The sequence below is a fragment of the Plecotus auritus genome (genome assembly GCF_963455305.1).
Source record: "Plecotus auritus genome assembly, chromosome: 8".
Taxonomy (NCBI): domain Eukaryota; kingdom Metazoa; phylum Chordata; class Mammalia; order Chiroptera; family Vespertilionidae; genus Plecotus; species Plecotus auritus.
The window spans coordinates 128,424,649-128,452,549 of record NC_137782.1 but is presented as its reverse complement, the minus strand read 5'-3'; the positions used below and the strand labels follow the sequence as shown (position 1 = coordinate 128,452,549).

The following is a 27,901-nucleotide window of genomic DNA, read 5'->3' as shown; positions in this document are numbered from 1 at the left end:
CACTAGGACCCTGCAGACAGGGAACCCGGAGCCTGCGCTCTAAAAAGAGAGATGCACCATTTCACAACTTCAGCAAAAGCCAAAGCAGCCAACAAAGCCACAGTCACCTGGGCTGCGCTGGGCTCTGCCTTTTGGGCAGCTCCCTGGCCACTCCCCAGAAACAGAGCATTCTGTCCTTTCTCTTTTTAAATCCACGTCATCACCTGATCATAATGGAAATCAATCTCAAGTCACCGCGCAAAGGCGTATCCATGGCAACCTCAAGAGGAAGGACAGAGAAATGATGCTCCAGTGGCTGCAGCAGAAAAGGTAAGTCCATTTCTCTTCTATCCATACCACCCACCATCTTCCTCTTTCATTCAAGTCAGGCATGCACCTTACCTGCAAATTCCAACTGTCACACCAATGGGGAAAACACAAAAGGTGGGTGTTAATAACCTATGCTATTATGTAAGGTTATAGGTCTTTCTAGTCCCATAATGGCAGAAAAAAATTCTTTTTCTGGCTGGCAAAGGCAAGATCTCTTTTCTTATTCTGTCTCAGGTGACACAGTCTCAGTCTACCTTATACTGTTAGTCTCTTGTCTGTCTGGTCAGGCTGCTGAGATAACACTCAAGGATTTCAGAGTTCCCTACATATTTGTAAAAAGCCAGCAATGACACTGACCTCGCCATCCTGCCCACCCATGTCATGATCATGTTCACAGACTGGCATGCTAAGCCCCGCTCCTTAGCAGCCCTAAACTCCAGCCCCTTGAGTACTCCTGAGCCTAAGTAATCCTCCATGCCTCAATTTCCTCTTCTGTAAAATGGAGATAATAACAATACTTTTCTAAAAGAGTTGTAAAAATTACATTAAGAATGCCTAAACAGCCCTAACCGGTTTGACTCAGTGGATAGAGCATTGGCCCAGGAACTGAAGGGTCCCGGGTTCAATTCCAGTCAAGGGTACATGCCTGGCTTGAGGGCTCGATCCCCAGTAAGAGGTGTGCAGGAGGCAGCCGATCAATGATTCTCTCTCATCATTGATGTTTCTAACTCTCCCTCTCCCTTCCTCTCGGAAATCAATAAATATATATATATATATTTTTAAATGCCTGAACAGCACTTAGTATAAAGCACTCAATAAATGCCAGCCATTATGATTATGAGGAAGAGGACTGAGAGACTACAGTATAGTTCGTGGGTTACTCAACACACTTGGAGGGTATTTCAAGTCTGCTGTCTCTCTCTTTCCTCTGGACTGCCGTTTCAAGTTTCCCTTACTACTTTCAAGTCCCTATTCCTGTCTGAGCTCACATCAGCACCCTCACCCCTCAGCACATAACCTTGGTGAGAAAGAAACTGAGCCTATTATATAAGAATTCCTTTGCAAATTTAGGTATATCTTCAATAGTCATTGTCTCTTTCTTCCCACATTCTACCCTTTCTTCAGTCATTCCTCTTCAAAGGAAATGACCCCTTCTTTTCAGGGCCGACCCCTACACCCTTCTCTGAGGACCTGATTTTCCAATCACTTCTCTTGTGCCTTCAATTGCACCCTCTCTCCTGGCTCTTTTTTTTTTTTTAATATATATTTTTATTGATTTCAAAGAGGAGAGGAGAAGGAGAGATAGAAACATCAATAATGAAAAGAGAATCACTTACTGGCTGCCTCCTGCATGTCCGCTACTGAGGATCGAGCCAGCAACCGGGCCATGCCCGTGACCGGAATCGAACCTAGGACCCTTCAGTCTGCAGCCCGATGCTCTATCCACTGAGCCAAACCGGCTAGGGCTCTACTGGTTCTTACATATCATCAAATAACCTGTGCTCAAGACTTTTCTACTCTAAAAAACTGTTTCTAGTCTCTGTTACCTCCTCTGCAAGCTGCCACCATCTCTTTTCCTTCCTTCCCTGCAAAACTATTCAGTGAGTATACCTTCCCTGCCCTCACTTCCCATCCACTCCTCCATTCACCTGACTCCCTTCCCCACCCCGCCCCTGAAGCTGCTCACACTAAAAAAGAGAGCCCTGGTGACAGCCTCATAACTGCCCAATCTCAGCGTGCCTTTTCCCAACTCATCCTACTGATCTCCCTGGAGCAACTGAGGCTGCTGATCCTGTTCCTGGAACTTTTTCCTCTCCTGCTTCCTGGACATTCTCTCTCTTTGTGTACCAATCTCTCTCACCTCCTCTGTCATCTTCAGCCTTCTCTTCAGCATGGCTGAGCTCATTTACTTCCACAGCACTGACTACCACTTTCACCTACCTAGGCACCGACTCTGAACCTCAGACCCACATTTCCACCTGTCTGCTAAGTGCCACACACCCAAGTTCAACATGACCCAAAACACACTATCTTCCCCCTTCCTCCTCTGTATTCCCTTTACTTCTGGCACCACGAACCATCTAAAACAGAAAACGGAGTCATCCTCAGCAACTCCCTCTCTCTTGTTCTCAACAACCAATTAGTCATTATGTCAGATTAATTCTGTCTCTACAGTCTCTCAGACCCTCCCCTCCTTTCCATCCCCTCCCCTCCTTTCTATCCTTATTCAGCCTTGGACCATGCCCAGGTTATTACAAGTCTCCTGATAGCCCTGATCCAGATTCTCCCCTTTCAGTCTCCTTCCAGTTAGCCCCAAACACAATCTCATCACCTCCCTGCCTAAAACCCTCCAGTGGTTTCCCTGCCCACAAAACTGAATCATCTTAGTACGGCACTACAAGCCATTAAAAAGTTGGCTTCGTTATGAGTATAGACTCATCCATCAGCTCTTCTTTGATCCAAGTTCTCTTAAATTCCAGCCACTTGGATTTACTCACCTTCCCCCTTCTGCCTCTGCAAATGTCACCAGGACCATTCTCCCTCGTCATCAAGGCCCCGCTCAATGATCGCCTCTTCCCTGAGGATCCCCCGACACCTCCATGCAGAGCTAGTTATCCCCTCCTCTGCCTTCATACAGCATTTGGACATCTCTCTTACGATATCATATTTTATTTAAAATATTGTTTCCCTTATCCCATTATGAATTCCTCCAGGGCAGGGAGTGTTTATTCACCTCAGTATCCCAAGCACGGAACACGAAAGACACTCGATGTTGAATAGAAGCCTGCACCAGCACCAGGCTCTGGGGAGATAAGCTGGCTCTGAGCTTCCACACAGAGTAGCGCCACCACGGAGGACTGCGCCATGGCGGGAATTACCAGTCACACACTCGGTGTGCTGGAGTCATGCACACACTCCACAGAGATAGCGCTTTCCTCTCCAGATAGGAGCCCAAGAAACTAAAAATGCAGAGACAGCCCCCAGGCCCTATGGAATTCGGTAGTGACACTAAGTTTCAATCTCTAGGCTTCCAGGGTGAGAGGACCAGAGCCAGACCACTAGGCTCTTAAGAACATGCAGATCTTCTGGAAAAACAGCTTTAGTGGGTGTGACAAGGGTCCAGTCTCTGCTTCGGTGAACACCCCCACACACACCCCCGAGGGATATGTAGGAACTTGGGAAGGTCAGACTGGACACCAAATTTGCCCATCAGCCAAGTGCAACTGCTACTAGCCTGAACTTCAAAAGAAAAATGATATAAAGCCAAATTCAGAGTCTCCAGGGTGACAAGCCCTAAACACATTTGAATCAGTGAATTGCTCAGCACTTACTTTCTCAGGGGACGCTGAGGACCCAGCTCTCATTTCCCTTGGTATGGGACAGATAATCCACGTCCCCTGGAATCCTCTACTACAGTGGTTCTCAACCTTCCTAATGCCGCGACCCTTTAATACAGTTCCTAGCAACCCTTTAATACAGTCCTCATGTTGTGGTGACCCTCAACCATAAAATTATTTTCGTTGCTACTTCATAACTGTAATTTTGCTACTGCTATGAATCGTAATGTAAATATCTGTGTTTTCTGATGGTCTTAGGCTCTACAGCAGCGGTTGAGAACCACAGGTTGAGAACCGCTAGCAGGGTCACCTAAGACCATCGGAAAACACAGATATTTACATTACGATTCATAGCAGTAGCAAAATTACAGTTATGAAGTAGCAACGAAAATAATTTTATGGTTGGGGGTCACCACAACATGAGGAACTGTATTAAAGGGTCGCGGCATTAGGAAGGTTGAGAACCACTACTCTACTGTAATCCCTCCCAAACCATAACTCCAGGAAGCCACTAGCAATGAAGGCAGAGTAAAACCTACAGTGGCAGTTGCCAGTGGTACTATGATTCTCCCAACTATTTTGAGTCCTCCCTAACAACTTCTTCTCTTTTGTAGCCTCATGTCGGTCAGGCCCAATTTATCAATTTTTTCCTTAGAATTGCCTCCAGCATCCTTTCTCTATCCCCCATTACCACTGTCATCACTTTGGTCTGCCATTTAATAGCTTCGAGAATTAAGGCAAATTGTTTTCCCTCTTTGGTGTCTCAGCTGTAACACAGGGTAACAGAACAGCTACCTCACAGGATTATTAAGTCAAATGGGATCATGCCTGTGAAAAGTTCTGTAACCTGTAAAATGTTATACATAAATATAAAGCATTACTATTATCAGCAATCTCGTCCTCTATTACTGATATGTGAAGCATATCTAGCTCCCTGCCTCTCTGCTTTCCCATTTCCAACCACATTACACACCACAGTAAAACTATACATTCTAAAATGCTGCTTTCACTAACATACCATTTCTTACTTGAGCCAACGATCCTGGATCAGATTTATGCACTGTCATCTCCGCATTACTGTCAGCTGCTGAGGATGCTTTCCCCTAGTCTTGCAAGCCCCACCCACCCTTCCAAGTCCAGCTAAAGCCCCACTACACTACATGAAGGACTACATTTAAAAGAAAGGAACTGAGCCTAGCCAGTTTGGCCCATTGGATAGAGCGTAGACCTGTGGTCTGAAGGGTCCTGGGTTCGATTCTGGTCAAAGGCACATGCCCAGGTTGCAGGCTCGATCCCCAGTAGGGGGCATGCAGGAGGCAGCTGAGTAATTCTCTCTCATCATTGATGTTTCTATCTCTCCCTCTCCCTTCCTCTCTGAAATCAATAAAAAATATATTTTAAAAAATAAATAAATGGAACTGAAACAGTGTCATGGAGCATTAAGGGCAATTTCATTTAGAGAAATCTTGGTAAGAACATCTATCAACTTCAACAGACTCTATGGGTTGTGCATCATCATGCTGGCCATGGGCTCTGATATCCTTTTCATCCTGCTCTCATACACTATCATCCTCTATACCGTGTTAGCCATCGCTTAAGGCTTAAGGCCCTCAACACCTGTGTCTCCCACCTCCTGGCTGTGCTCTGCTTCTAAGTGCCTGCGCTAGGCCTGTCCATTGTGCACAGATTTGGGCATCATACCTCACCCTTGGTGCACATCCTCATGGGCACTGTCTCTGTGCTTTTCCCACCCCTGATGAACCTGGTTATCTATAGCATCAAGACCCAGCAAATCCGCAGGGCCATTCTCAAGGCAGTTTCACTGGGAAAGATACAACGAGACATTGGGGATGTACCATGTTGTTCAAAATAAGGAATGTCCTCAAGGTTCTTTTTAGAACCCTCCTACAAAAAAGCAATTTCTGTTTACTTACTTTTAGTTTGATCAATCAATTGTACATTAACTGTAATGTAAAATCAAATAAAGTTGATGCTTACTACTAAAAAAAAAAAGAACATCTATCACCTAATACTTAAAGAGTCACCTTTTTAAGAGAGATTACACTTTTTTCCCTATTTGATTCTAAGAGACCACCTAGGAACACAGTTATGAAGATGTATTTCAGCAACAAAACTTCCTTATTGAACTATCCCAAGATAAAAGGGGATGCTGTAAATTTTCCATTATTAATGTTCAAGCCCAAATTGGTCATTGGGCAAGGCTATTTTAGATGGAAGTCAAAAGAGTAACTGATCCAGAATCATAGCATTTTAGATCTGAAAGGAGCCTTAGCGATCTAGTCCAGTCTCCCATTTAATAGGCTTGGGCAGGTGAAGTGATTCATTCAAGGCAACAGTTTGTTCTGGAAAGCAGGAAGAACGTCTTCTCTGACTTTCAATCCATTCATCTATACCATTGGTGGGCAAACCGAGGCTCGCGAGCCACATGTGTCTCTTTGGCCCCTTGAGTGTGGCTCTTCCACAAAATACCATGGCCTGGGCGAGTCTATTTTGAAGAAGTGGTGTTAGAAGAAGTTTAAGTTTAAAAAATTTGGCTCTCAAAAGAAATTTCAATCGTTGTACTGTTGATATTTGGCTCTGTTGACTAATGAGTTTGCCGACCACTGATCTATACCCTTGCTACTCAAAGTGTGGTCCATGCACCAGCAGCATCAGCATCGCTTGGGAACTTGTTAAAAATAAATATACAACCAACCAGAATCTGTATTTTAGCAAGACACCCCCCCCCCCAGGGGTATTCACCATTAAAATTTGAAAACACTGACCTACACTGCCCCTTCCAAACCTTGAGTTTCTAATGCTGAAACTACATTTCCCAAACTGTTTCAGATGTTAAACAGGGCAGCACCCAAAAAAAAACACAAAAAAACAGTATTTCCCGCTCAAATCTGGGAAACTCTCCATATTATACTTCCAGTAGGAGAGTCCTGGTAATACTATTATCATATTAATGGCTCTGAAATATTCTGTAGTAGAAAAAATTTAACCATGAAGTTTCTGAACATATTTGAGTACAAAGTGCCTTTTAAAATGTATGAACATTCCCATGGCTCAGGCTTTGGCAGTACACCAGATAAAGAATGTCAATTCTATCTCAGAGCTCCGTGATTCTCAGTTACTTTAAACACACTAGAAGAGTAAGTGGTCAATATGGGCTTGCTGCTCTCTTCACTGCAATAAATGAGAGTAAGCTTTTAAATCACTTTCTCTTGAATTACAGCGGAGTTTCTCATCTGTGTGATTTAGCTGTGGTTCTGCCCAAAGACAAGAGGGAGGCGCAAGATGACTTCTCAAGGGTCATCCTGCCAGCTAAGGCGGACCCCAGCAGTGGGAAGCACAGACACACCAAACCCATATCCAGGCCGCATGCTCGAGTCCTCTATGTTTTCTGTTATTTTTTGTTTGATACAAACTTCTCAACCATGTGCCCACAGGAAACCTGTGGCTCAGAATGGGTTCAGGGGTGCCTCGGACGCGCCCAAGTAAGGGGCGGGGACCCTTACAATTCCGGAGGAATTCGGAGGCACAATCACTCTGACCCCCAAAGAACACCGCCAGACTGAGCGCTCTGCTGGGTGGGACCAGCCCAGACCCAGGCGGACGACCACCCCCGCCGCGGCCCACCCATGCGTCCCCCGCCCCGCACCCCGGGCTCCATGCTGCTCCCAGGCCAGCGCCGACCCCCCGGCCCACCGCCGGCAACCTCGCGAACACGCGGGGGGCGGCGGAGGAGACGGTTGGCAGGGTCGCCGCCTGCGTACCTGTCCGGTCAGGGGCTCCGCGCCCGGCTCCGGCCCCACCGGCGAGCGACGCCCAAGACCGAGCCGGTCCCGCCCCGCCCCGCCCGTGTGGGCTGCCCGACGCGCCGTCCGACCCCTCTAGGCCCACCCCAGACCCTCTCCCCCTGAGGCCCAGAGGCGCTCTGGGTCCAGGGGACACACTGCTTTTCCCAAAAAACAGGTCCAGGCTAAAAGCTGTGCGCCGAGCGCGGCAGAGGAAACATCGGTCAGGCACAAAGCTGGACACCTGGAGTGAAGTGGCGCGTGCGCACTGTGCCTGGGAAGCCGCTTAGGACCACAGGAGACAGGCGCGTCGCGGCCTGCGCCCTCTGCCGGAGGGTAGGAGACAGCGCGGAGGGGCTGGAGGTATTTGCCCCGGGCAGATGGTTCCCCTGAGAATGGCTAAGTTTTTGAGTGCTAGACTGCTAATTAAAACAATAGTAATAAACCATAGCTTGTCAGTTAGCTTGAGGAAAAACTTAACTTTTGCTGCTACTCAGTGTCATCCACCATATGGGAATACAGGCATTCTCACGCCCTTATGATGCGGATATAAAATAACGCAAATTTACATAATGGCATTTTGGCATTTCTTTATTTAAAAAGAGAAAACATTTAAAAGTACAAACCCTGCCCAGCCTGCGTGGCTCAGTGGTTGAGCATCGACCTATGAACTATGAGGTCACCGTTGGATTCCCCGTCAGGGCACATGCCCAGGTTGCAGGCTCGATCCCCAGGGGGGAGCATGCAAGTGCAGGAGGCAGCGGTTCGGTGTTTCTATCTCTCTCTCTCCCTTACTCTCTCTAAAGTTAATAAAAATATGTGTGTATTTTTTTTTTTAAAGTACCTCTCAGAAGGCAACTGTAAGGATAAAAGCCTATCTCATCCTTGGTTTTTGGTATAGTGGGAGAAAAATTCTTTCTGGTAACTCAATATACTACTTGTACACATACAAATTTGGGGTAAAAATGTATACCACATGAGTGCACCCCAAATCCAAAGACACAGTGGTCCCAAGTCGGTAGAGTATCCTGGGAACCTGGACAAACTCAATGTAAACCCTCTCTAGGGAATGCACTTTAACCCCAGACCTTAAATAATACCTATAGCTATAGTTCCAGGAATCGTGAGTGTACAAAGTGACTAAGCACACTAAGAGAAAAAAGCTACCATAATTATTCAAAACTGCAAAGATTACAGATACTGGGATTTTCAACTACTGTATGTAAAATGAATATGTTTAATATTTTTTAAAACAAATTTTAATATAATAAAGGAACAAGCAATTATAAAAATTGACTAGGTAGATTGGCAAAATAAGCAATTATAAAATATTGCAATAAAAATATAGGAATTAAAATATAGAGTTATTAGATGGCACAAACAAAAGATTAGTCATAGCAATGAACCTAAAATAAATAGCTTTTCAAAGTGAGAGGCAACAAGCATTATTTGAGATATATTTTTTTTAAAGCTATTGGGAAACACTGATTCAGCAGAAGCCCAATAGTGTTCCAATTAAGAGACAAAGGCAAGGAGTATTCATGAGAAAGGGAAGGGGAATAATAAATCAATAGAAGGAAGGTATTTCTATTGGTTGACATATGCTCACATAGTGATATTAATTCTAAACAATGTTTTTAATTTTCAGTCTGATAGACATCAGTCCAGTAATCATAATATCTGCTTTCTTTGCACACAGCTCCTTGGGAGGCAATGTTGCTTTAAGCCCAGTCCAAAGGTTATTTTGCAAAGCTTGGAGCATAAAATGTACAAGGCAGTTTCTCTGTGATCGCAGCTCTGACTCCATTTTAAAGTGGCTCTGTGGGCAGCTCATCAGTCTCATAAACTAGCTCTGTTTCTATTAATTTTTTGCATAGCTGAAGAAATAATTAATGAATTGGAAAATAGATCTTAAGAAATGAAAGAGAAAAAAGAACAAAAAAGCAGCATTAACAAAAAGGAGGAAAATGTGGAAGAGACATGAAAGATAAAGTGAGAAGGTCCAACCTTTATCTAATTGCAAATCCATAAATAAAGAAGAAAAATAATAAAAGAGAGACTGAATTTAAAGAGGAATACAAGATTCATATGTAGCCTCAGATTCAGGAAATCCAAGGGATTCCTACCTGAATAAACAAAGAAGTGCACATCTGGATTAATAATAGTGAAGCTGTAGAAAAATAATAACAAATATAAAATCTTAAAAGGAGCAAAAGAGAAAAGGCAGATTCCCGGCAAAGTAACTGTTATATTAGCATCTGATTTCTCAATAGCAACAGTAAAAGCCAGAGGACAAAGAAATATTCAGCAATATGAGAAAATAACTGTCAACCTATAATTCCTTAGCCAGCAAAATGATCCCTCAAAAATGAAGGTAAAGTAATAAATAAATCTGAGGAAGTTTCAGGCTCAACCCCCAGTGTAGGGCATGCAGGAGGCAGCCGACCAATGATTCTCTCTCATCATTGATGTTTCTATTTCTCTCTTCCTCTCCCTTCATCTCTGACGTTATATTTATATATATACTAGAAGCCGATGCATGAAGATTTGTGCTAGAATGGGCTTTCCTTTCCCTGGCTGCTGGCACCGCCTTTCCACTCCAGCCCAGCCCCTTTCCGCTCCGGCCCCTCCTTCCCAGGAGGCCCTGAGAGACAGGGGTGGGGGGGTGGGGGGGTAGGGGGGTGGGGGGAGTAGGGCAGAACACCTGCATCGTCGCCATGGTGATGATGCAAGCATCTCACTCCTCACTGGGCAGCTGAGTATGCAAAGTAACCACCATCTTTGTTGGGTTAATTTGCATATCACTCCTGATTGGCTGGTGGCATAGCAGAGGTATGGTCAATTTACATGTTTGTCTATTATTAGATAAGATACCATATATATATACATACACACACACACACACACACACACACACACACATACACACATTGTCCCTCAGTTTCTGGGTCAGAAGTCTGGGCACATGTTAGCTGGCTCCTCTGGGACCTTAGAGTCTCACCAAGCTGAAATCAAGCTGTCATCAAAGGCTGCAATCTCAGCCCTGACCCGTTTGGCTCAGTGGATAGAGCATCGGCCTACGGACTCAAGGGTCCCAGGTTCGATTCTGGTCAGGGGCATGTACCTTGGTTGCGGGCGCATCCCCGGTGGGGGGTGTGCAGGAGGCAGCTGATGGATGTTTCTCTCTCATCGATGTTTCTGGCTCTCCCTCTCCCTTCCTCTCTGTGAAAAAATCAATAAAATATATTTTAAAAAAAAAAAAAAGGCTGCAATCTCATCTGGGTTTTAGGTCCACTTCAAAGCTCACTGATTATTGGCAGAATTTAGTTCCTGGGAACTGTAGTACTGAAGTCTTAACTCCTTGAGGCTATGTGGCCTCCTCCAAAATGTGACAGTTTGCTTCTTTCATTGTAAACAAGAGGATCTCTGACTTCTGAGAAGGTCTGACACTTAAAAGGCTCACCTGATTAGGTCAGGCCCACCCAAAATAATCTCCCCTTTAACACAAAGCCAACTGATTACAAACTTTAATCACTTCAGCAAAATCCCACTTTTCAAGTATATAACATAATCACAGACATGAAATGTCATCATATTCACTAGTTCTGCTCACACTCAAGGGGAGAAGATTACACAGAATGTATACACAGAGAGAATGAATCTTGGGAGCATCTTAGAATTCTGTCTACCACAAATCCTCATTAAAGGAACTTCTAAAGGATGTACTTTGGATAGAAGGAAAATAACCCCAGATGGAAGATCTGAGACACAAGAAAGAAGAATGAGCAAAGAAAATATTAAACATATAGGTAAAGCTACACAAATTTCAACTCTATAAATAATAGCAATATATCTGATTTGTGATATTAACAAAATAACAATATAATTAAAGTACAAAAGCATACAAATTTAAAGGAAATAATTAATGTTGAAGAACTCTAGATGTGGGTCTTAGAGGATCAGTCCATCTTGTCTAGGTTTGTTAGTTTGACTGAGGCATTCCAGAGGCTTTGGGCCACCTGAGGATCCTGAGCAGCTTTAGTGGGAGAAGTTATCACACAGGACCTGCTAAAATATTTTCCAGAAATACCATCCAGCTCCTTTGCCAAGCTCAGGTAGAGAACTGGGTTTGCACCTTGTATAGGATCCTGTGGAAACACCGAGAGTGGGGTTGAGGGGAAGAATCGGCTGTGTCACCAGGCAGGCTTTAGCGGGCTGGGGACACTGAAGAGTAGAGTCCTACACCACCCTCTTCAAGCCAGACCAGCTCCTCCTCTACCCACCTTAATAAAGAAGCTGGAGAGCCAGAAGAAGAAGCGGTAATACCAAGGTAATAGCTTCATGATCTCCGTGTACACAAGACCTGGTTCCACAGAGTTCACAGTCACACCTGAGAAGGTAAGACAGAAGCATAATGCAAAGTGAAGTGAAAGGATGATGGGAAGAAAGGATTGAGTGTGGTTCTCAATGTGCAAGGAGGGAAGGATCCTACCAGGTCTGTTGGGTAAAGGTGACCAGAGACTTGGGGGTGGTACAAGGGACATTAGTGCTCTGTAACTTACATGAATGGAGCTACCAAGCCAGTAAGGAGACACAAGTATTTGAAAATGTTGGGTTAACTTTAGGAGGAACATGATGTATGGTGTTGGTATTGGAAAATACTGAGAAGAAAGGGGTGTTGCCGGTGATAAGAGAATTGAAAAAGAGACATGAGGACAGGGTTGAGAGAACTATATGGGTACAGGTGGTAAATGGAAGAAGTTAACAGCTGGCTTGGGGGATATTGGGAGTATTTTATGGCCAAGACATGTTGAGAGGTGCGAAGGATTGGGAGTGGAGGAATAGAGGGTGTCAGAGGCAGTTACCTGTCCCTTGAAGTCTCCGGGCAAATTCCCCAGTGATTGAGGTCAAAAGCAGTTTGCTGCAGTAATAGTTCTGATTGAAGGTCAAAGGTCTACCAGCCCCTGTCAGATGTTCCTCATCAAAGTACCCATGTGTTTGCCAAGAGGAAGACACATTTATCACCCGGGCTGACCCTGCCCGTTGTAGCGCTCCTGGGTAGAGAGAAGACCACATTCCTTCAGTCTAAGTCCTAGTGTCAACTCCCATGCCCACATCCCAGGAGAGCAGGGCCCATCCAGGGCTTTCAGGAGTGGGCCCCACCCAGGCACCAGGGCTAGGCACAGGGTAACTTAATGGGAACAGAGACTTCACTTTCATTAGCTGCTTTCCTAACACTCTCTTCCTCTTTTATTTTAGTGTTTACTGCTTTTCTTCCATTTGCTAGCTGGAACTAATTTAATTGATCCTTATTTATGTTTGACCACACTGACCACTATGAGGGGAAAAGGAGAGGATGGCCCTAGCCGGTTTGGCTCCGTGGTTAGATCATTAACCTGTGGACAGAAGGGTTGCAAGTTCGATTCCAGGTCAAGGGCACATGCCTCAGTTGTGGGTTCCCCAGCCCCGGTAGGGGGTGCATGTGGGAGGCAACCAATCAATGTGTCTCTCTCACATCAATCTCTCTCTCTCTCTTTCTCTCTCTCTCTCTCTCTCTCTCTTCCCCCCCCCTCCCTCCCTTCTACTCTCTCTAGAAATCAATGAATAGAATATCCTCGGGTGAGAATTAAAAAAAGAAAGGAGAGGCTAGACACATTGTTGTCTTTCATGTATTCATACATTCATTCATTCCATAAATATTCATTAGGCCTCTGGTTTGTGACAAACACCAAGATGGGTGCTAAGGATATAAGGGCACTAGGTTTGGGGGGAAAGAAATATGCAGAGATATCTGGGAAAGTAATTTTTAAAAAAATAACGATCTCTCAAAGGAACAGAAATAAAATTATAATCAATAAAACAAGTTTAAAAAGAAAAAAAGAAATAAAACAAGTTAAATCTTTAAAAAAATGAGTATTAACTACACAAAAAAAAGCCTGGATTATGTAAATTATGAATAGTAGTAATTGTCACATGAGTTTACAGTATTGTTTTAAAAATGCTCAAACTATTTTGAGCCCTACATTGAAATGAAGAATCACAAATGACAATTTGAACAGATGCTATTTAGCCAAAATTTGCTAGAGAGAAAATTATTCTTAAAGAGGACAATAGACCCCAAACTTGCAGACATCCTAGATAATAAAAGGCTAATATGCAAATCGACCAAACGGCAGAATGACCGGTCACTATGATGCACACTGATCACCAGGGGGCAGATGCTCAATGCAGGAGCTGCCCCCTGGTGGTCAGTGTGCTCCCACAGGGGGAGCACCGCTCAGCCAGAAGCCCTGAGCCAGGCTCACAGCTGGTGAGTGCAGCGGCGGTGGCAGGAGCCTCTCCTGCCTCCAAGGTAGCGCTAAGGATGTCTGACTGCTGGCTTAGGCCCACTCCCTAAGCCTTCAGTCAGACATCCCCCAAGGGCTCCCAGACTGCGAGAGGGTTCAGGCTGGGCTGAGGGACCCCACTAAGTGCACGAATTTTGTGCACTGGGCCTCTAGTAGTGACATAAAAACAAAGGGGCTCACAGCCTAGTTGGAGACTGATCCCCATGAAGCAATGTTAGTTTGAGAACAGAGATGTACACAAGGGATTTAGGGGATTCCTGATAATTGGGGGTAGCTGGAGAGTTGGAGGTGTCAGGGCAGGATCCACAGCACAGGCTATATCTGTGCTGAGTCTTGGCAGATGAACTAAAGTTAGCCAGCCTAAGGGAGTGGGGAAAGATGTTCCAGATAGAGGAAAACACATGTGCAAACACAGCCAGAGGGGAAAAAATAGAGTGTGTTCCAAGTTCTACAGATGGTCTGGCTGGAGATTGGGGGTGGGGAGAGGGGATTAAGGAAGGGCAAAAAGTGAGGTTCTCAGTCATGTAAGTAAAAAGAAGGGGCTTAGAGTTTATCCTATAAAGGACAGAGTACCTTCAAAAGATTTTAAGCAAGAAAGTGATATGGCTAAAGGTGATTTCTAGAGGTGGCAAAAGGGAGAATAGATTATACTAAAAAGGGGATAGACAATTTAAGAAACCATTACTTAGGAACACAATTTAGGTTGCCACCTGAATCTCTATATTCCAGGCTGGAGCAACTTTTGCTCAAATAAATGCTTTTTTATAAAAAAGAAAAAACACTAATACTGAGGAAGGTGCAACCACCTTGTTACAATTTGGGGGAAGAGGGAAAAAATATTCATACTCAAAAGTGCGTAGAGTTTTGCCTTGTTCTTTGTTCAATTTCCAATTGGGCTAATGCAATCAGTCACTAAAGGGTACGGGAGATCCTGACAACAGTAGTTGCCTCCAAGGAGGGGAATGAAAAGTTGATTTTCAAGGAGAGGAGGAGATTTTTTAAATTTATTTTTTCCTTTCACTTATGCCATAGGAGCACGTATTGATTTTAGAGAGAGAAAGGGGGAGAAAGAAAAACATCGATTTGTTCTATTTATTTATGCATTCATTGATTGCTTTTTTAAAATGTTTTTATTGATTTTTAGAGAGAGTGGAATGGAGAGGGAAAGAGATAGATAGATAGATAGATAGATAGATAGATAGATAGATAGATAGGCATCAATCAGCTGCCTCCTGCTCTGCAGCCCCCTACTGGGGATTGAGCCACAACGCAGGCATGTGCCCCAACTGGGAATCAAACCAGTGGCCTTTTGGTGCACGGGACAATGCTCAAACAACTGAGCCACACCAGCCAGGGCTCAGTGGTTGCTTCTTGTATGTGCCCTGATGGGAGATTGAACCCACAACCCTGACATATCAGGATGACACTAACCAACTGAGCTATCCGGTCAGGGCCAAGGAGACTTTTTTTTTCTGTATACCCCTTTATACACTTTCAATTTTGTATTTTAGATATATATTACCTGACTAAAAAAGAGGTTATTTAAAAACACAGGAAAATATGTTATGGAGAATTTGCCTGCCACCCATTTCCTCACACCTCCCCAGGAGAACCTCAAACCTCCTTAATCAGAAAGGATTACAAAATCAGAAAGTCAACAGACTTGGGTCCAAGGCAATGAATTTTTGGCTATTATCCCTGGTGGCCTCTGAGCTTCTTGGTGTTTATGTTCCTAGTGACCTAATGCCAACCTCAGTAAGCTTTGGTTGAGATGATTGACTCTACTGGTCTGACTGGAATTCAGAGCTGAGAGAGGGAGAGGTGGGATCTTATATCCTCTTGGTTGTATTTTGGACTGTCTGGTTCCATTACCAGAATCCTAATCCTGACTTGTGTTGGGTGGTTCCCCTGCTATGTGCCAAAGGAAAGGAAGTTGCCAGGAAAATGCCAGGGGAATGGAGAAGCAGGGATGACACAGAGGGTGGGCACATTTCCTTACCTTGCAGTAGATTTGTGAGCAGAAAGGGCCCGACATAATTGGTGGCAAAGGTGAGTTCAAGGCCCTCTGGGGTTAGTGTCCTAGGGATTCCTGGGAGGAAATGAAAACACATGAAGTGGATGATAGAGCAAATATACTGAGGGAGACAGAGTCTAGGGTGATATATTGGGGTTTAATAGAAATGCCACAGGAGCACGTATATGCAAAGATGGGGCAATTAAATTTGAGGCTATAACGTGAGGCAGGCTCTTTAGGGTTGTGTATGAATTAAGAGTGTTTGAGCAGGGTGCACAGGTTAGGCTTTGTGGTCCCTGATCTAGAAAGGAGTCTCCTAAAATGTGTTTGGGGGAAGCATGTCAAGGCTCATACCACAGACTGCAGCATTGTTAACCAGCAGATGTATCTCAGGACACTCTTGCAGAAGCCACCGGGAAAAGCTCCGGATGGAGGCCATAGAACTCAGGTCTACCTCCCCAAGCAGAAGGCAGGCATCCTTAGAGGCTGCTTGGATCTCAGCCAGGGCTCGCTGTCCACGCTCTCGGCTACGGCAAGCAAGGATGACCCGGGCCCCACGGCGGGCCAGCTCCTGGGACACAACCTTTCCGATACCTGTGGGAGGGTAGCTTCAGAGTAGGCTAGTTTGGGAAGTGACTAGAGGGTAAAGGAGCAAGGGTGAGGGACAGAGGTGTTGACAGTGGGTGCTGCTTCTCCCCCCTGCCCTCCCTGTGAAGACTGTTGGGGCTGAGAACCTTAGTGAGGTGACAGGGTGGAAGGAGCACTCACCACTGTTGGCCCCAGTCACCACTGCCGTCTTCCCAGTTAGATCTGTGGAGCAGTGCTGGAGGTCCCAAAGCTGAGTCTTATGCCAGAGCCGAACACTTAGTCTAAGCAGGAAGACCAGAATGAGGAGGACAGAGCCAGGACCCCAGACCTGGGTGCTGAGTAGAGACCACAGTGGCATAGCAGATTACTGGCCTACTACCCAGAGTGGGAAGAGAATTTGAGAGAGCTAGTCAATGCTGAGTGGGCAGCTATAAGGCTGACGTGGAGCCCAAGATGCAAAATTTAAGGAGGCCCTCTCACATTTGTTCAAGCAACCCATCTGAACCTGAGAGAGTTCCTCCTTATAAATTGTGTGACCTAAGCACTTGATTGCCTCACCTCCAATCAAAAATTAACAGAAGGGCTTTCCCTGAGCCCTAAACCCTGCCAAGGCTCAAATCTGTCTCTGAGCCAAACTTGGATTTACATCTAAAGTGAACTGACAGAGCTCCAGGGAGTAGGGAAGCAAGAAACCAAATTCCTCATGTCTTGAATCACTCTGTGCCCAAGCAGGGCCATTGCCTTGCTTCCCAAGTGATAAGAAACTAAGTTCTCCCAACTGAGGTAGACCCCGCTTGCAGCCTTTACATCTATCTGCTCTTTTGTGAGGAGAGATGGTTCTCCAGAATTCTTCTGCTGGAGAGTAGCCGTGGCCCTGAAGCAGTGTCTCCTATGGATGCAAATGGGTTTATTCCCTGGACCCAGTGTTCTATCTTCTTCTAGGCCTGCCAGGACCACTGCTCCTCTCCAGCTCAGTGAGAACACACATCTTTGGAAGAAACCGACAGAGACACCAGGCCAGTTCTTAAGGCAACTCAGGTGTTTATTTTTGGCAAGCAGACAGAAGATAGGATTCCCACTGGCTGAGGTTCAGGGCTCAGAATGGGGCAGGATCTTGGAGGGGAGCGACCACACGTTGGGGGTTGAGTTCTTCCTTAGCTGTGCCCTGGTCACCTGGGCTTCTGTCTGGATGGGGTGCAACTCAATGGGAGGAGAGGTACAGCCTTTTTTGTCTTCCTGCTGGGGTGCGCCAGACCTGAGCAGCACCTGTTCGGTTGGGTTCCACATGCTCACACCAGGAGCCAGCTTCAAGGCTTCCGGCAGCAACACTGGCTGCCACATTACCTGGGATGTGGCCTTGAGGATTCGGGGTTCAAGATAAGACCACCTGTGAGGATCCTGGCCCTCCTGGTCCCGGAGGCCCTGTGGAGGTACATGGGTGCGGGCGGCCCACAGCTCTTCCAGCAACTCCGCCTCTCCCTCCCAGCCCCTAGGCCACTTTGCACCTGGCCAAGTGCAGGGGCTGGGGCTGCGGGCCATCTGGGAGAACTGCAGGTGCCTTTCAAGAAAGCGGCTCTCTGGGCCCGGTAAGAGCCCCTTTGACTGGGAGCCTGGTGATGATGGGCCAAAGCTTAAAGGGGGAAGTTGAGGACCGGGGCGCAAGGCAGGGAAAGGACCGCTGGGAGGGAGAGGGTAGAAAGCTGCCCGGGATGCTCGGAAACTGAAGCCAGTAGCTTGGCGTCTGGCCAGGGCCTCTGTCTTCTTGACCCGGGGGCGCCTGCGGTAGATTTCCAGGGGTTGTGCCTCCGAGTCTGGATCCACAACCTCAACTACTGGGCATGCCCATTGGCTCGGCAGCACCGAGGCCTTGCGGCCCACCCTATGCGGACGTGTACTCAGCTGTGAGTCCAAGCACCAAGGCTGCTGCTGGAAGGATTCGGAGGGGCTGAGTATGATGGGGTCCAAGGCTGTGTGAGGCATCTCGTCCTTCTTGAGCACCTGCTCGCTTACGTCCCCAGTAGCAGGCGGGAAATAGAGGTCCTCTACTGAGAATTGGGAGCTGAGGGGCCGTGTGCTCTCTGCTGATTCCTGGGAGCTGGCTACCAGGGACAGCTCCAGAGAAGGGTGAGGACTACCAGAGGGAACTCTCTCCACCACTTGCTCCACAGATTCTGACAGCTGTTGGAGGCTCAGGTTCTTGGACCCTGCCGAAGATGGGTGGCCTCCTTCCTGGTCTTCCAGTTCCTCTAAAGGATCCCTGGGGCTTGCCTCCTGAAACAGCTCTGGGGTGGGTGGAGGGCTGAGGGTGTCTCTTGGCTTGGAGGATTCCATCTGCTCCTCAGAGCCTCCATCCATCAACGATCTTCCTAAAGAAATCTGGTCTATGCTCCCTTGGTCCTGGGGAAATGCACCAGAGGTGGGGGTGGGAGGTAGACAGTGAGAGGTCAGAAAGGGGAGAGAGGAACTAAGGGTGGAGAAATCTTGGAGAGGCCGTAAGGAAAACGAGGATGCACTGGGGGTAGGGGTGGGGGTCAGAGGCAGCTGGGGGCTTACTTCGCTTTGGAAGGAGTCCTCCAGCTCCACTGAGGCTGGTGCGTGCAGCAGGGGCACAGATCCCTGAGCCCAGGCATCCGTTGTGCATGCCAAGGGCTCCTCGTCCTCTCCCCAGGTGGGGTCCTCAGCCACTGCAGACTCTCCCTCATCTCGAGCCAGGAAACGCCACTCGATGATCTGCAGCATGGCCTCCCGAGCCTGGCTGATGGTGAATGGGATGCACTACAGAAGCGAGAGAGGATCTCAGCCAGGCAGGAAGGGGTGGGGAGGGGGTAGATGGGTTTGGAGGGCCTGATCCAGGCTCACCTGCTGGGTCAAGTAGACTTTGAAGGCGGAGTCCATGACACGCCCCAGCAAATCTGCCAAGATGTCCCCCACCACGTCCTCGCCCTCCTCCACCATCGTGAGCACCATCCACTCAGCCTCAGTGAGCCGCCCAGGAACAATGTCCACCTGCGGCACTGGCACAGTAGGCGGCCGTGCCTTTTCCGCCTTGGATCTGGTCGCCCCGCGATCTCGGGCCTGCCTCTGTGGGAAAGGAGCAGGGCAATCAGGGCAGAAAACCGAGGAGTGGAAGAGAGAAGCAGCTACAGGCTCGGAGGAAGCTTTCTCAATTTGTCTAGTAGGAAGGAAAAGCCTTCTGAAAGGGACAATTTACTAAGAAAGCCTACTGTGTGACAGGTGCTTCTCAGGTGTTTGACCTAGCTAATTTAATTTTCACAACAGCTCACTGAGCCCATTTCACAGACAAAGAAACTGAAGCTTGCCACAAGTTAACCAGCACTTGCTTGGGATTCCACAATAAACCCAGGCTATATATGGCTCCAACTCCACAGTCCTTGCTATTTGCACTAGCCCAAAGTGTTCAAAGTTCTTTAGAGGGAAAGAACTTGAGATACATGAGTCAATATATGGGTGCTGGAATAATGGATGATGTTTAGAGTCTCCTCCTCCTCCCCAAATCAACTTAAATCCTTATTTCACAATATACATCTAAATAACTTGCAGATGGATTAAAGGACACACATACACACACACACACACAAATAAAACAAAAATATAAACAAAAAATAAAATGTAGGAAAAATAGGATAACTTGTCATATAATCTCTGGGTAAGAAAAAACTGTATATTATTCAATAGCTTCCCTGTGGTGCGATTGTCAAATTGTCAAATTTTCCTGTACTTACTTTTATAAACTTTCTTAATTTACAAGCTGATATTAGTAGTTATCATTTTCTAGCACTTAGAGTATAATAGTTGCATACATCGTCTTGACTCAATTCCTACATTTTTTTTAGACTACATTTTATTTTTATTTCCATTTTACAGAATTTGCCCAGATCACACAACAAGGAAGTAGTGGAGTGATCATTTATATGCAAGTTTGACTCCAGAGCCTGACTTTATACTGCTTCTCAAACAAAAAATACAGGGTGGGGCAAAAGTAGGTTTACAGTTGTGAGTACACAGAACATAGCTTATTCATGTATTATTTATTTATTATTGTATGATTTTCCATACAAACTGTAAATCTACTTTTGTTCCACCCTGCATTTGTATCAAATATTAAAAAATATATATTCCTAAATATATTAAAACTCATATAAGATAAGAATGGCTAGCCGGTGTGACTCAGTGGTTGAGCATTGACCTATGAACCAGAGGTCCTAGTTCAATTTCCTATCAGGGCACATGCCCGGGTTGCGGGCTCGATCCCCAGTGTGGCTGTGCAGGAGGCTGCCAATCAATTATTCTCTCTCATCATTGTTGTTTCTATCTCTCTCTCCCTCTCTGAAAAATCAATAAAAATATTTTTTAAAAGTAAATAAAATAAAATAAGAACCATCATAAACTCCAAAGATAATAATAGGCAAAGGATATAACATTTCACAAAAGTGGAATGGTAGTCCTGGCCAGGTAGCCCAGTTGGTTAGAGTATTGTCCCCATATGCCAAGGTTGTAAGTTCAATCCCCAGTCAGAACATATACAAGAATCAACCAAATGAATGCATAAATATGGAACAACAAATCTATGTCTCTCTCTCTCTCAAATAAATAAATAAAAAGTAGAACTGTAGATTACTAATAAACATTTGAAAACATGTCTAACCTTCAAAAATATTAATTCTAGTTTTATCAATGCATTCAAATATATAATCTAAAATTAAAATATATTCTTCAGCCCAGCCAGTGTAGCTCAGTGGTTGAACACCGACCTATGAACCAGGAGGTCACAGTTTGTTTCCCGTTCAGGGCACATGCCCAGGTTGCAGGTTCAATCCCCAGTGTGGGCATGCAGGAGGCAGTCGATCAATAATTCTCTCTCATCATTGATGTTTCTATCTCTCTCTCCCTCTCCCTTCCTCTCTGAAATCAATATATATTATATATATGTAATACCAGATTCCCTGTGTTGTGATTTATAATAGCAGAATATTGAATACATGTGTCTAACAAAAAGAGAATAGATGGCTAATTGTATACTATCTACATGATGCAATATTATACAATGATTAAAGGTAATCTTCAGGAAGAATTTGCAAAAGCATAGAAAAATACTTAAGATTTAATGTTAAATGAAAGAACAAGTATGATCTCAGATAATGTAAACCTGTATGTGTTGAAGAAAAAGAAAACACCAAAATTGTAACAGTGGGTATGTTTCTTTCCTATGCTCTTCTCTATTTTATAAGCTCAGGAAGATAGATAAGCAGAAATCCAATTAGTGTCATTTGTGTCAACCACACCTAAGGACAGTTGAAGTTAAGGGAATAAATCTCTTGGTTCATCAGCATGAAGCTGATAAATATTCTATTGAGATCCTCCCCTAAGACCTCCCCTAAATTCCCAGATTTTATTTTTATTTATTTATTTTTATATATTGTTTATTGATTTCAGAGAGGAAGGGAGAGGGAAAGAGAGAAACATCAATGATGAGAGAGAATCATCAATTGGCTGTCTCCTGCATGCCTCCCACTGGGGTTCGAGCCTGCAACCCTGGCATGTGCCCTGAAGAGGAATCGAACCATGGCCTCCTGGTTCATTGGTCGAATGCTCAACCACTGAGCCACACCGACCAGGCTATTTTTTAAACTTATCTTTATTGTTGAAAACATTACAGATGTCTCCTTTAAACTCCCAGTGTTTGAAACCCTCAAGGCAAAAGACCCAGGGCACTCGCTCCCTCCTGGGAGTAGGCCCATGCCTCTCTTCCTTCTCTTCCCTCTCAGGTGTGCATCTCCTAAACTCTAAGGGTCCCCACAAGACTTGCAACCAGGGGAGCAATGGGCAGCAGTAGAAAAGAAAAAAAATCTATTTAAAAAGATAAAGATGCCCAGCCGGCATGGCTCAGTGCTTGAGCTTGGACCTATGAACCAGGAGGTCAAGGTTTGATTCCCAGAGCACATGCCCAGGTTGCAGGCTTGATTCCCAGTAGGAGGCATGCAGGAGGTAGCCAATCAATGATTCTCTCTCATCATGGATGTTTCTTTCTACCTCTCTCCCTCTTCCTTCCTCTCTGAAATCAATAAAAAATATATTTATTTTTTAAAAAGATAAAGACTAGGTCCCAAGTTAATTTCAGGACATAGGCATTTACTAGTAGATTCCTGGGAGCCTCCTCACTTCCCCATAAGAGTCTACTTGAACCTGATTCCCTCCAAAATTTACCTCCAGATGTAATCTCTCAAACCTTTGCTTCCTCACCCCTCAACCTCACTGATACTTGATGTTCCCTAAAATTCTCCCTCAAATCTGATGTTTTCTAAACTTCACACTGGACTCAAAATCCCTTAAGCCTCATTTCCCTTCTCTGCTAGTGAGACCAGCCCTGGTGGCAAACCTAGAGAAGGGCCCAAAGACCAGTTCAAGCCAGTGCAGGGCAGGTAGGGCTGGGCGAGGAGAGTCGGTTCTTTAGATTTCCCCTCCAAGTTTCTCTCTTTTTAAAAAAATATATTTTTATTGATTTCAAAGAGGAAGGGAGAGGGAGAGAGAGAGAAACCGGCTGCCTCCTGCACGCCCCCTACTGGGGAATTAGCCCACAACATGACCATGTGCCCTTGACCGGAATGGAACCTGTGACCCTTCTTCAGTCCACAGGCCGAAGCTCTACCCGCTAAGCAAAACCGGCTAGGACTCCAAGCCTCTCTTGTGCCTAGACGTGGCCTGACCAGAGGGGCCAGGGATATTGTTACACAAAGGTTCTTCAAATGTTTTATTTTAAATTATCTTGTTTTAAAACAATTTGATTCTAGCAACTCCTTTCCCCAATCCCTGGCCAATTCTCGTTAATCCATTTAAATGGGTACCTCAGTGCAAGAGACGTATTACATCCATTAGCTGTTTCTAAAGTAATTTTTTGCTCTTGGACTCTGCACCTCATTCGATCTTTTCCCTTAGCTTCCGATTGTGACAAAGCATGTGAGTGGGCATAGGTTTTTTTGCCCAAGTACCGACGTGGATTCCTTGGTCATCTTGAACGCCGGCGTGCTGGGCGGGCACCGGGTATCGTGGGGCTGGTCCACGGTTCCCAACACCGACCTTAAAGGCCGATCCCGGCTCTGGCGCACCCCCAGCTGAGCTGAAGCTTACCGAGCTTTCGTGTGCCATCGCTGCCTCTGTCTTCAGCCTCGAGGTTTCTACAGCTCCCTGCGCCGCGGCGGCCGCCGCCGCCGCCTAACGGTCGCCCCGGCAACCACGCTGTGCGCTCGTTGGCTCGTCCTGTCCACAGTTGCCCCGACAACCGCGCCCCGCGCTGCAGGTTCCGGTGGTTCGCCCCGCCCATCTGCCTGCGTAAGTGCGTCGTCTCTATGGTGGCGGCGGATTCGGAGGGACCTAGGGATCCTGGAGTCAGGCAAGCCGACCAGGGGCTACTGGTGTGACCTCTAACCCGGGCATGGGGCTTCGGGGAGCCGAACCGAGGGTGGAAGGGCCTAGAGACTACCCTGCCGTAACCCGCCTTGGCTCGGGCACTTGGGGCCACCGGGTCCTGTGCCATCACCATTCCTCCTCTAGGGTTCCCCCATCGTCCGTGACTCAGCCCTGGGGCTCCACTCTCTCGCTCCATGAGACCCACCTGCATGCCAGATCCCCCATCACCGTCCCTGGGGCCCCCCATTACATCATGACCTGGTCTCAGGGGTCTCCCCCAGTGTCTTATGACAGCACCCGCCACCCGCCGGTAGGAATCATTGCTGTCTTCTGTTTACCCCTGAGCTTTTGGTGATTCGAGCGTCTCTCCCCTAGGATGTTCCGCCCGGAGCGTTCCATCCCTCTTCGAGGCTCGGCTGCCGCCCTGTGCAACAACCTCAGTGTGCTGCACCTGCCGGTCTGCAACCTCACACATTTTGGGGTAGTCCATGGACCCAGCGCCCAGCTTCTCAGCGTTGCTCCTGAGGGTGTGCCCTTGGCCCAGCGCCAGCTCCACGCTAAGGAGGGAGCTGGAGTGAGCTCCCCACTTATCACCCAGGTGAGGAATGAGGTTGGAAGCGGTGTTGCTGAACCCAGTCCTAACCCCGCCCTTTCCTCTCCAAACCTCAAGGAATTGGCCTTCCCTAACCCTCTGGATTTCTGCTCTTCTGAGTCCTCATGTCCCCTGCTGACCACTTGTCCCTACTCTAATCCACCTCCCTCCAGGTCCACTGGTGTGCCCTCCCCTTTCGAGTATTGCTGGTGCTCACCTCACATCGAGGAATACAGGTAAGGGGAGGATCTTCCTGCCCTCTCAAACTAGAGTCTTCTCAACTCCTCTCCAAGGACCCAAGGCTCCTCCCACTTGCCTCTAAACCCTCCCAAGTTTTACACGTGCTTAGCCCACTCTTCCTTATTTCTCATCTTCATTCCTTCCATCTTTTTAATTATTTTTTATTTTTTGAAACTTTTATAAGAGTTTGAGCCAAACTTACAGCATAAGCCAGGGAGCAAGATCTCAAATATTCTCATTCCTTCCATCTTTTTAAATTCCCAAATACAACCCTAGCTGGTTTCGCTCAGTGGATAGAGCGTTGGCCTGCGGACTGAAGGGTCCCAGGTTCGATTCAGGTCAAGGGCACATGCTGGGGTTGTGGCTCGATCCCTGGTAGAGGGTGTGCAGTAGGCAATCAATGATTCTCTCTCATCATTGATGTTTCTATCTCTCTCCCTTCTCTCTGAAAATAATAAAAAAATAAAAAAATTTCCAAGTACCCTTTCCAGTCTTGGGCAATTGAACTGATCAGAGCCTCTGTCCTCCTCTGTAAAGTAGGAATAAAAGTAGTGCCTACCTGCCAGAGTTGTTTTGAGGATTCAGTGGGCTAAGGCTAACATGAGTATATGACATCACTGCCCTTGCCCTTCCAGATGTATGAGTCTGATGGCTCTGTCATGGTCTATTGGCACGCACTGGACTCCAGAGATGCCTCTCCAGGTACCTGCAGGACTGAGTTGGGTGTGGGTAGGGAGTGTTTGCTAGGGCTGGTAAAAGCACTATTTCTAATAATCTCCCCCTTTTATACTCAGTACAGGCTGTGTTTGCCCGAGGAATTGCTTCCTGTGGCCATTTCATCTGTGTAGGTGAGAGGCCCAAGGGCAGGGCTTTGGTGTGTGTGTGGCGGTGGAGGGGAGGTGCTGGGGTATAAAGGTATGGGCTTTGGTCTGGAAGATGCTGAAGATCTTAGAAAATTATGGAGAGCCCTGGCTGGTTTGGCTCAGTGCATAGAGCGTCGGCCTGTAGACTGAAAGGTCCCAGGTTCGATTCCGGTCAAGGGCATGTACCTTGGTTGCGGGCACATCCCCAGTAGGGGGTGTGCAGGAGGCAGCTGATCCATGTTTCTCTCCCATCAACGTTTCTGACTCTCTATCCCTCTCCCTTCTTCTCTGTAAAAAATCAATATATATTTTTTTTAAAAAGAAAAAATTGTGGAGGGTTCAAGGGAAGGGTGGAAGTGAAGGGGGGCAGAGACTCCAAAGAGCCATGGATGGGTTCAGAGGGGCAGGATGAGGTAGAATAAGGGTAGTCATGGAGGGGCAGGACTGTTGGGACAGTGAGAGATGGGTTTGTTACTAAGGTTTCTGGGACAGAGGAAGTTCTGAGTGGTGGCTGGAGACGCAGAAGGACTCGGACACACTGCTTTTGTAGGAATGTGGTCAGGCCGGGTACTGGTATTTGACATACCAGTCAAAGGTCCCAACATTGTACTGAGTGAAGAGCTGGCGGGGCATCCGACGTCAGTCACAGACATTGCCAGCGAGCCTGCCCAGGAACCGGTGAGTGAAAACCCCTTCTAATTCCAGTGAGCCTCGGGTCCTTCCCCACCTTGGGAGGCAGGAGACCTGAATGCAAGTCTTGGCTCTGCCACTAAGCAGCTGGGTGACTTCGGGCAAACAGCTGCACTTTACTAGGCTTCGGCAACCTCAGGCCCAATGACAAAGCCAGAGATATTTTACATGGCATTTAAGTAGTTCACTAACACTTCTCAGTACTCATGTGCATTGAGGAGTTGGGACAGATGGCTTCTAAGATGCTTTCCAACTCTGACATGTGCAGCTTCCTTCTCTGGATTTGGGCAAGTCCTACACTTCCAGCACCACCCTCTCCAGGAAGTCTTCCCCCTCTCGCTGATCTCCCTTAGCTGACCCCTGAATTGGTACTGTCTTCTTGGATTGCAAACCTTTTGAGAACGGGGTTTGTATTTCTAATTCATACTCTACTGAATCTGGCCCAGAGCTGGGCCCATGGGCTATGTTGGCGGCCTAGGCCTGGGAGTCGAGGCCGAGCCTAGTTATGACTGACAGGCTTACTAGAAGACCTCCAGAAGGTCATAACACTATGGCCTCAGTTGCATCATCCATCCACCAAGTACAGTTATATACTCCCTCCTAACACGTGTGGCGGGGGGTGGGGGGGAGGACTGTGAGGAATGCAAGGAAACCATTTTGTGCTTCCTGAGGGAACCCTGCTTCCAGCTTGTGAGGGCTCCATATCTTCCTTTTCCCGAGAGGCCAAGATGCATCTACTGCCTCCCTTCCCTGTACACAGGACCCAGCAGGGGAGAGAGGGAAGGGCTGACCCTGCCTTTCCCCTCAGGACTGCATGGCTGACATCGTGACAGCAGATGACTCAGGCTTGCTTTGTGTCTGGCGGTCAGGTCCTGAATTCAAATTACTGACCCGAATTCCCGGATTTGGGTAGGTGAGGCAAAGGGGCTGAGGACTTCCTGAAGCAGCTTCAGGGTGGGGAGTGGGCTTGGGTGTGGGGAAATCAAAGTGGAGCGTTGCCCTTGCAGGGTCCCATGTACTTCCGTGCAGCTGTGGAAGGGGATCGTAGCAGCGGGCTATGGGAACGGGCAAGTGCGTCTGTACGAGACCAGTACAGGAGCTCTACACGTCCAGATCAACGCCCACGCCCGGGCCATCTGTGCCCTGGACCTGGCTCCGGAGGTGGGCAAGGTCAGTCTCCTCCACCCCTACACACCCTGGTTCCCGGTACGGGGATGTTGAACTCCACAGTCTTGTCTTTGCCACTTGGTGAAGCACTCCAACCTGGACCAGTTCGTCAGCACCTTCTGACTCTCACTCATCCTCCCTGCCTTTTTTAATAGCTCCTTTCTGCAGCCGAGGACACCTTTGTACACATCTGGAAGCTGAGCAAAAGCACAGAGAGTGGCTGTACCGAGGTGGGTGTGGAGAGAGGGGGGAAGGGGTAAGCATGGGGCAGCAGGCCCTGAGCAGCCCTCTTTTCCCCCAGGTGGAACACTGTCATGGTGAGTGTGTACCCGACACTCAGCTGTGTGGTGCCCGATTCTGTGACCCCTCAGGCAACTCCTTTGCTGTGACTGGCTACGACCTCACTGAAATCCTGAGATTCAGCAGTGAGTGAGAACAGAGAAGCCCTCCTTTCTTCCTGTGGTATTTATAAAGTGCCTCCTCCACCTAGCCCGTGTCTAATTACTCAGTATCAAAGTCATCTTT

The 27,901-nt window shown here is 46.9% G+C and overlaps 4 protein-coding genes across 13 annotated transcripts in view; 1 reads left to right on the top strand and 3 right to left on the bottom strand.

Moving 5' to 3' along the window:
- DCTN1 (dynactin subunit 1) overlaps positions 1 to 7,521 on the bottom strand; it is a 30,428-nt gene extending 22,907 nt beyond the window's left edge. For all 3 annotated transcript variants that reach the window (XM_080686083.1, XM_080686087.1, XM_080686079.1), the window contains exon 1: positions 7,430 to 7,521. The gene's annotated coding sequence lies outside the window, so the exon portion shown is untranslated. The remainder of the gene's footprint in view (positions 1 to 7,429) is intronic.
- Positions 103 to 27,865, top strand: WDR54 (WD repeat domain 54). Of its 8 annotated transcripts, none has more exons than XM_080686111.1 (10): positions 103 to 309; positions 24,200 to 24,422; positions 24,590 to 24,652; positions 25,292 to 25,358; positions 25,451 to 25,504; positions 26,070 to 26,197; positions 27,018 to 27,118; positions 27,217 to 27,379; positions 27,532 to 27,606; positions 27,678 to 27,865. In XM_080686111.1, the coding sequence occupies exons 1-10, from the start codon at positions 281 to 283 to the stop codon at positions 27,807 to 27,809; spliced, it is 1,035 nt and encodes a 344-aa protein (XP_080542237.1). In that variant the 5' UTR covers positions 103 to 280; the 3' UTR covers positions 27,810 to 27,865. The 8 variants fall into 8 exon arrangements, with proteins under 8 accessions (XP_080542237.1, XP_080542236.1, XP_080542234.1 ...); XM_080686110.1 differs by lacking the exon at positions 103 to 309 and adding an exon at positions 23,545 to 23,807; XM_080686108.1 differs by lacking the exon at positions 103 to 309 and adding an exon at positions 23,607 to 23,746 and having other exon boundaries at positions 27,748 to 27,865.
- LOC308257124 (retinol dehydrogenase 11-like) lies at positions 10,962 to 16,896 on the bottom strand. Its single transcript, XM_080686112.1, has 6 exons — positions 16,580 to 16,896; positions 16,166 to 16,405; positions 15,797 to 15,886; positions 12,316 to 12,504; positions 11,734 to 11,840; positions 10,962 to 11,598 (listed from the first exon to the last, which is right to left on the bottom strand). The coding sequence occupies exons 1-6, from the start codon at positions 16,755 to 16,757 to the stop codon at positions 11,410 to 11,412; spliced, it is 993 nt and encodes a 330-aa protein (XP_080542238.1). The 5' UTR covers positions 16,758 to 16,896; the 3' UTR covers positions 10,962 to 11,409.
- LOC308257122 (uncharacterized protein C2orf81 homolog) lies at positions 17,416 to 23,691 on the bottom strand. Its single transcript, XM_080686103.1, has 4 exons — positions 23,546 to 23,691; positions 19,259 to 19,480; positions 18,953 to 19,174; positions 17,416 to 18,796 (listed from the first exon to the last, which is right to left on the bottom strand). The coding sequence occupies exons 1-4, from the start codon at positions 23,561 to 23,563 to the stop codon at positions 17,489 to 17,491; spliced, it is 1,770 nt and encodes a 589-aa protein (XP_080542229.1). The 5' UTR covers positions 23,564 to 23,691; the 3' UTR covers positions 17,416 to 17,488.
- Positions 27,866 to 27,901: the final 36 nt, after the last annotated feature.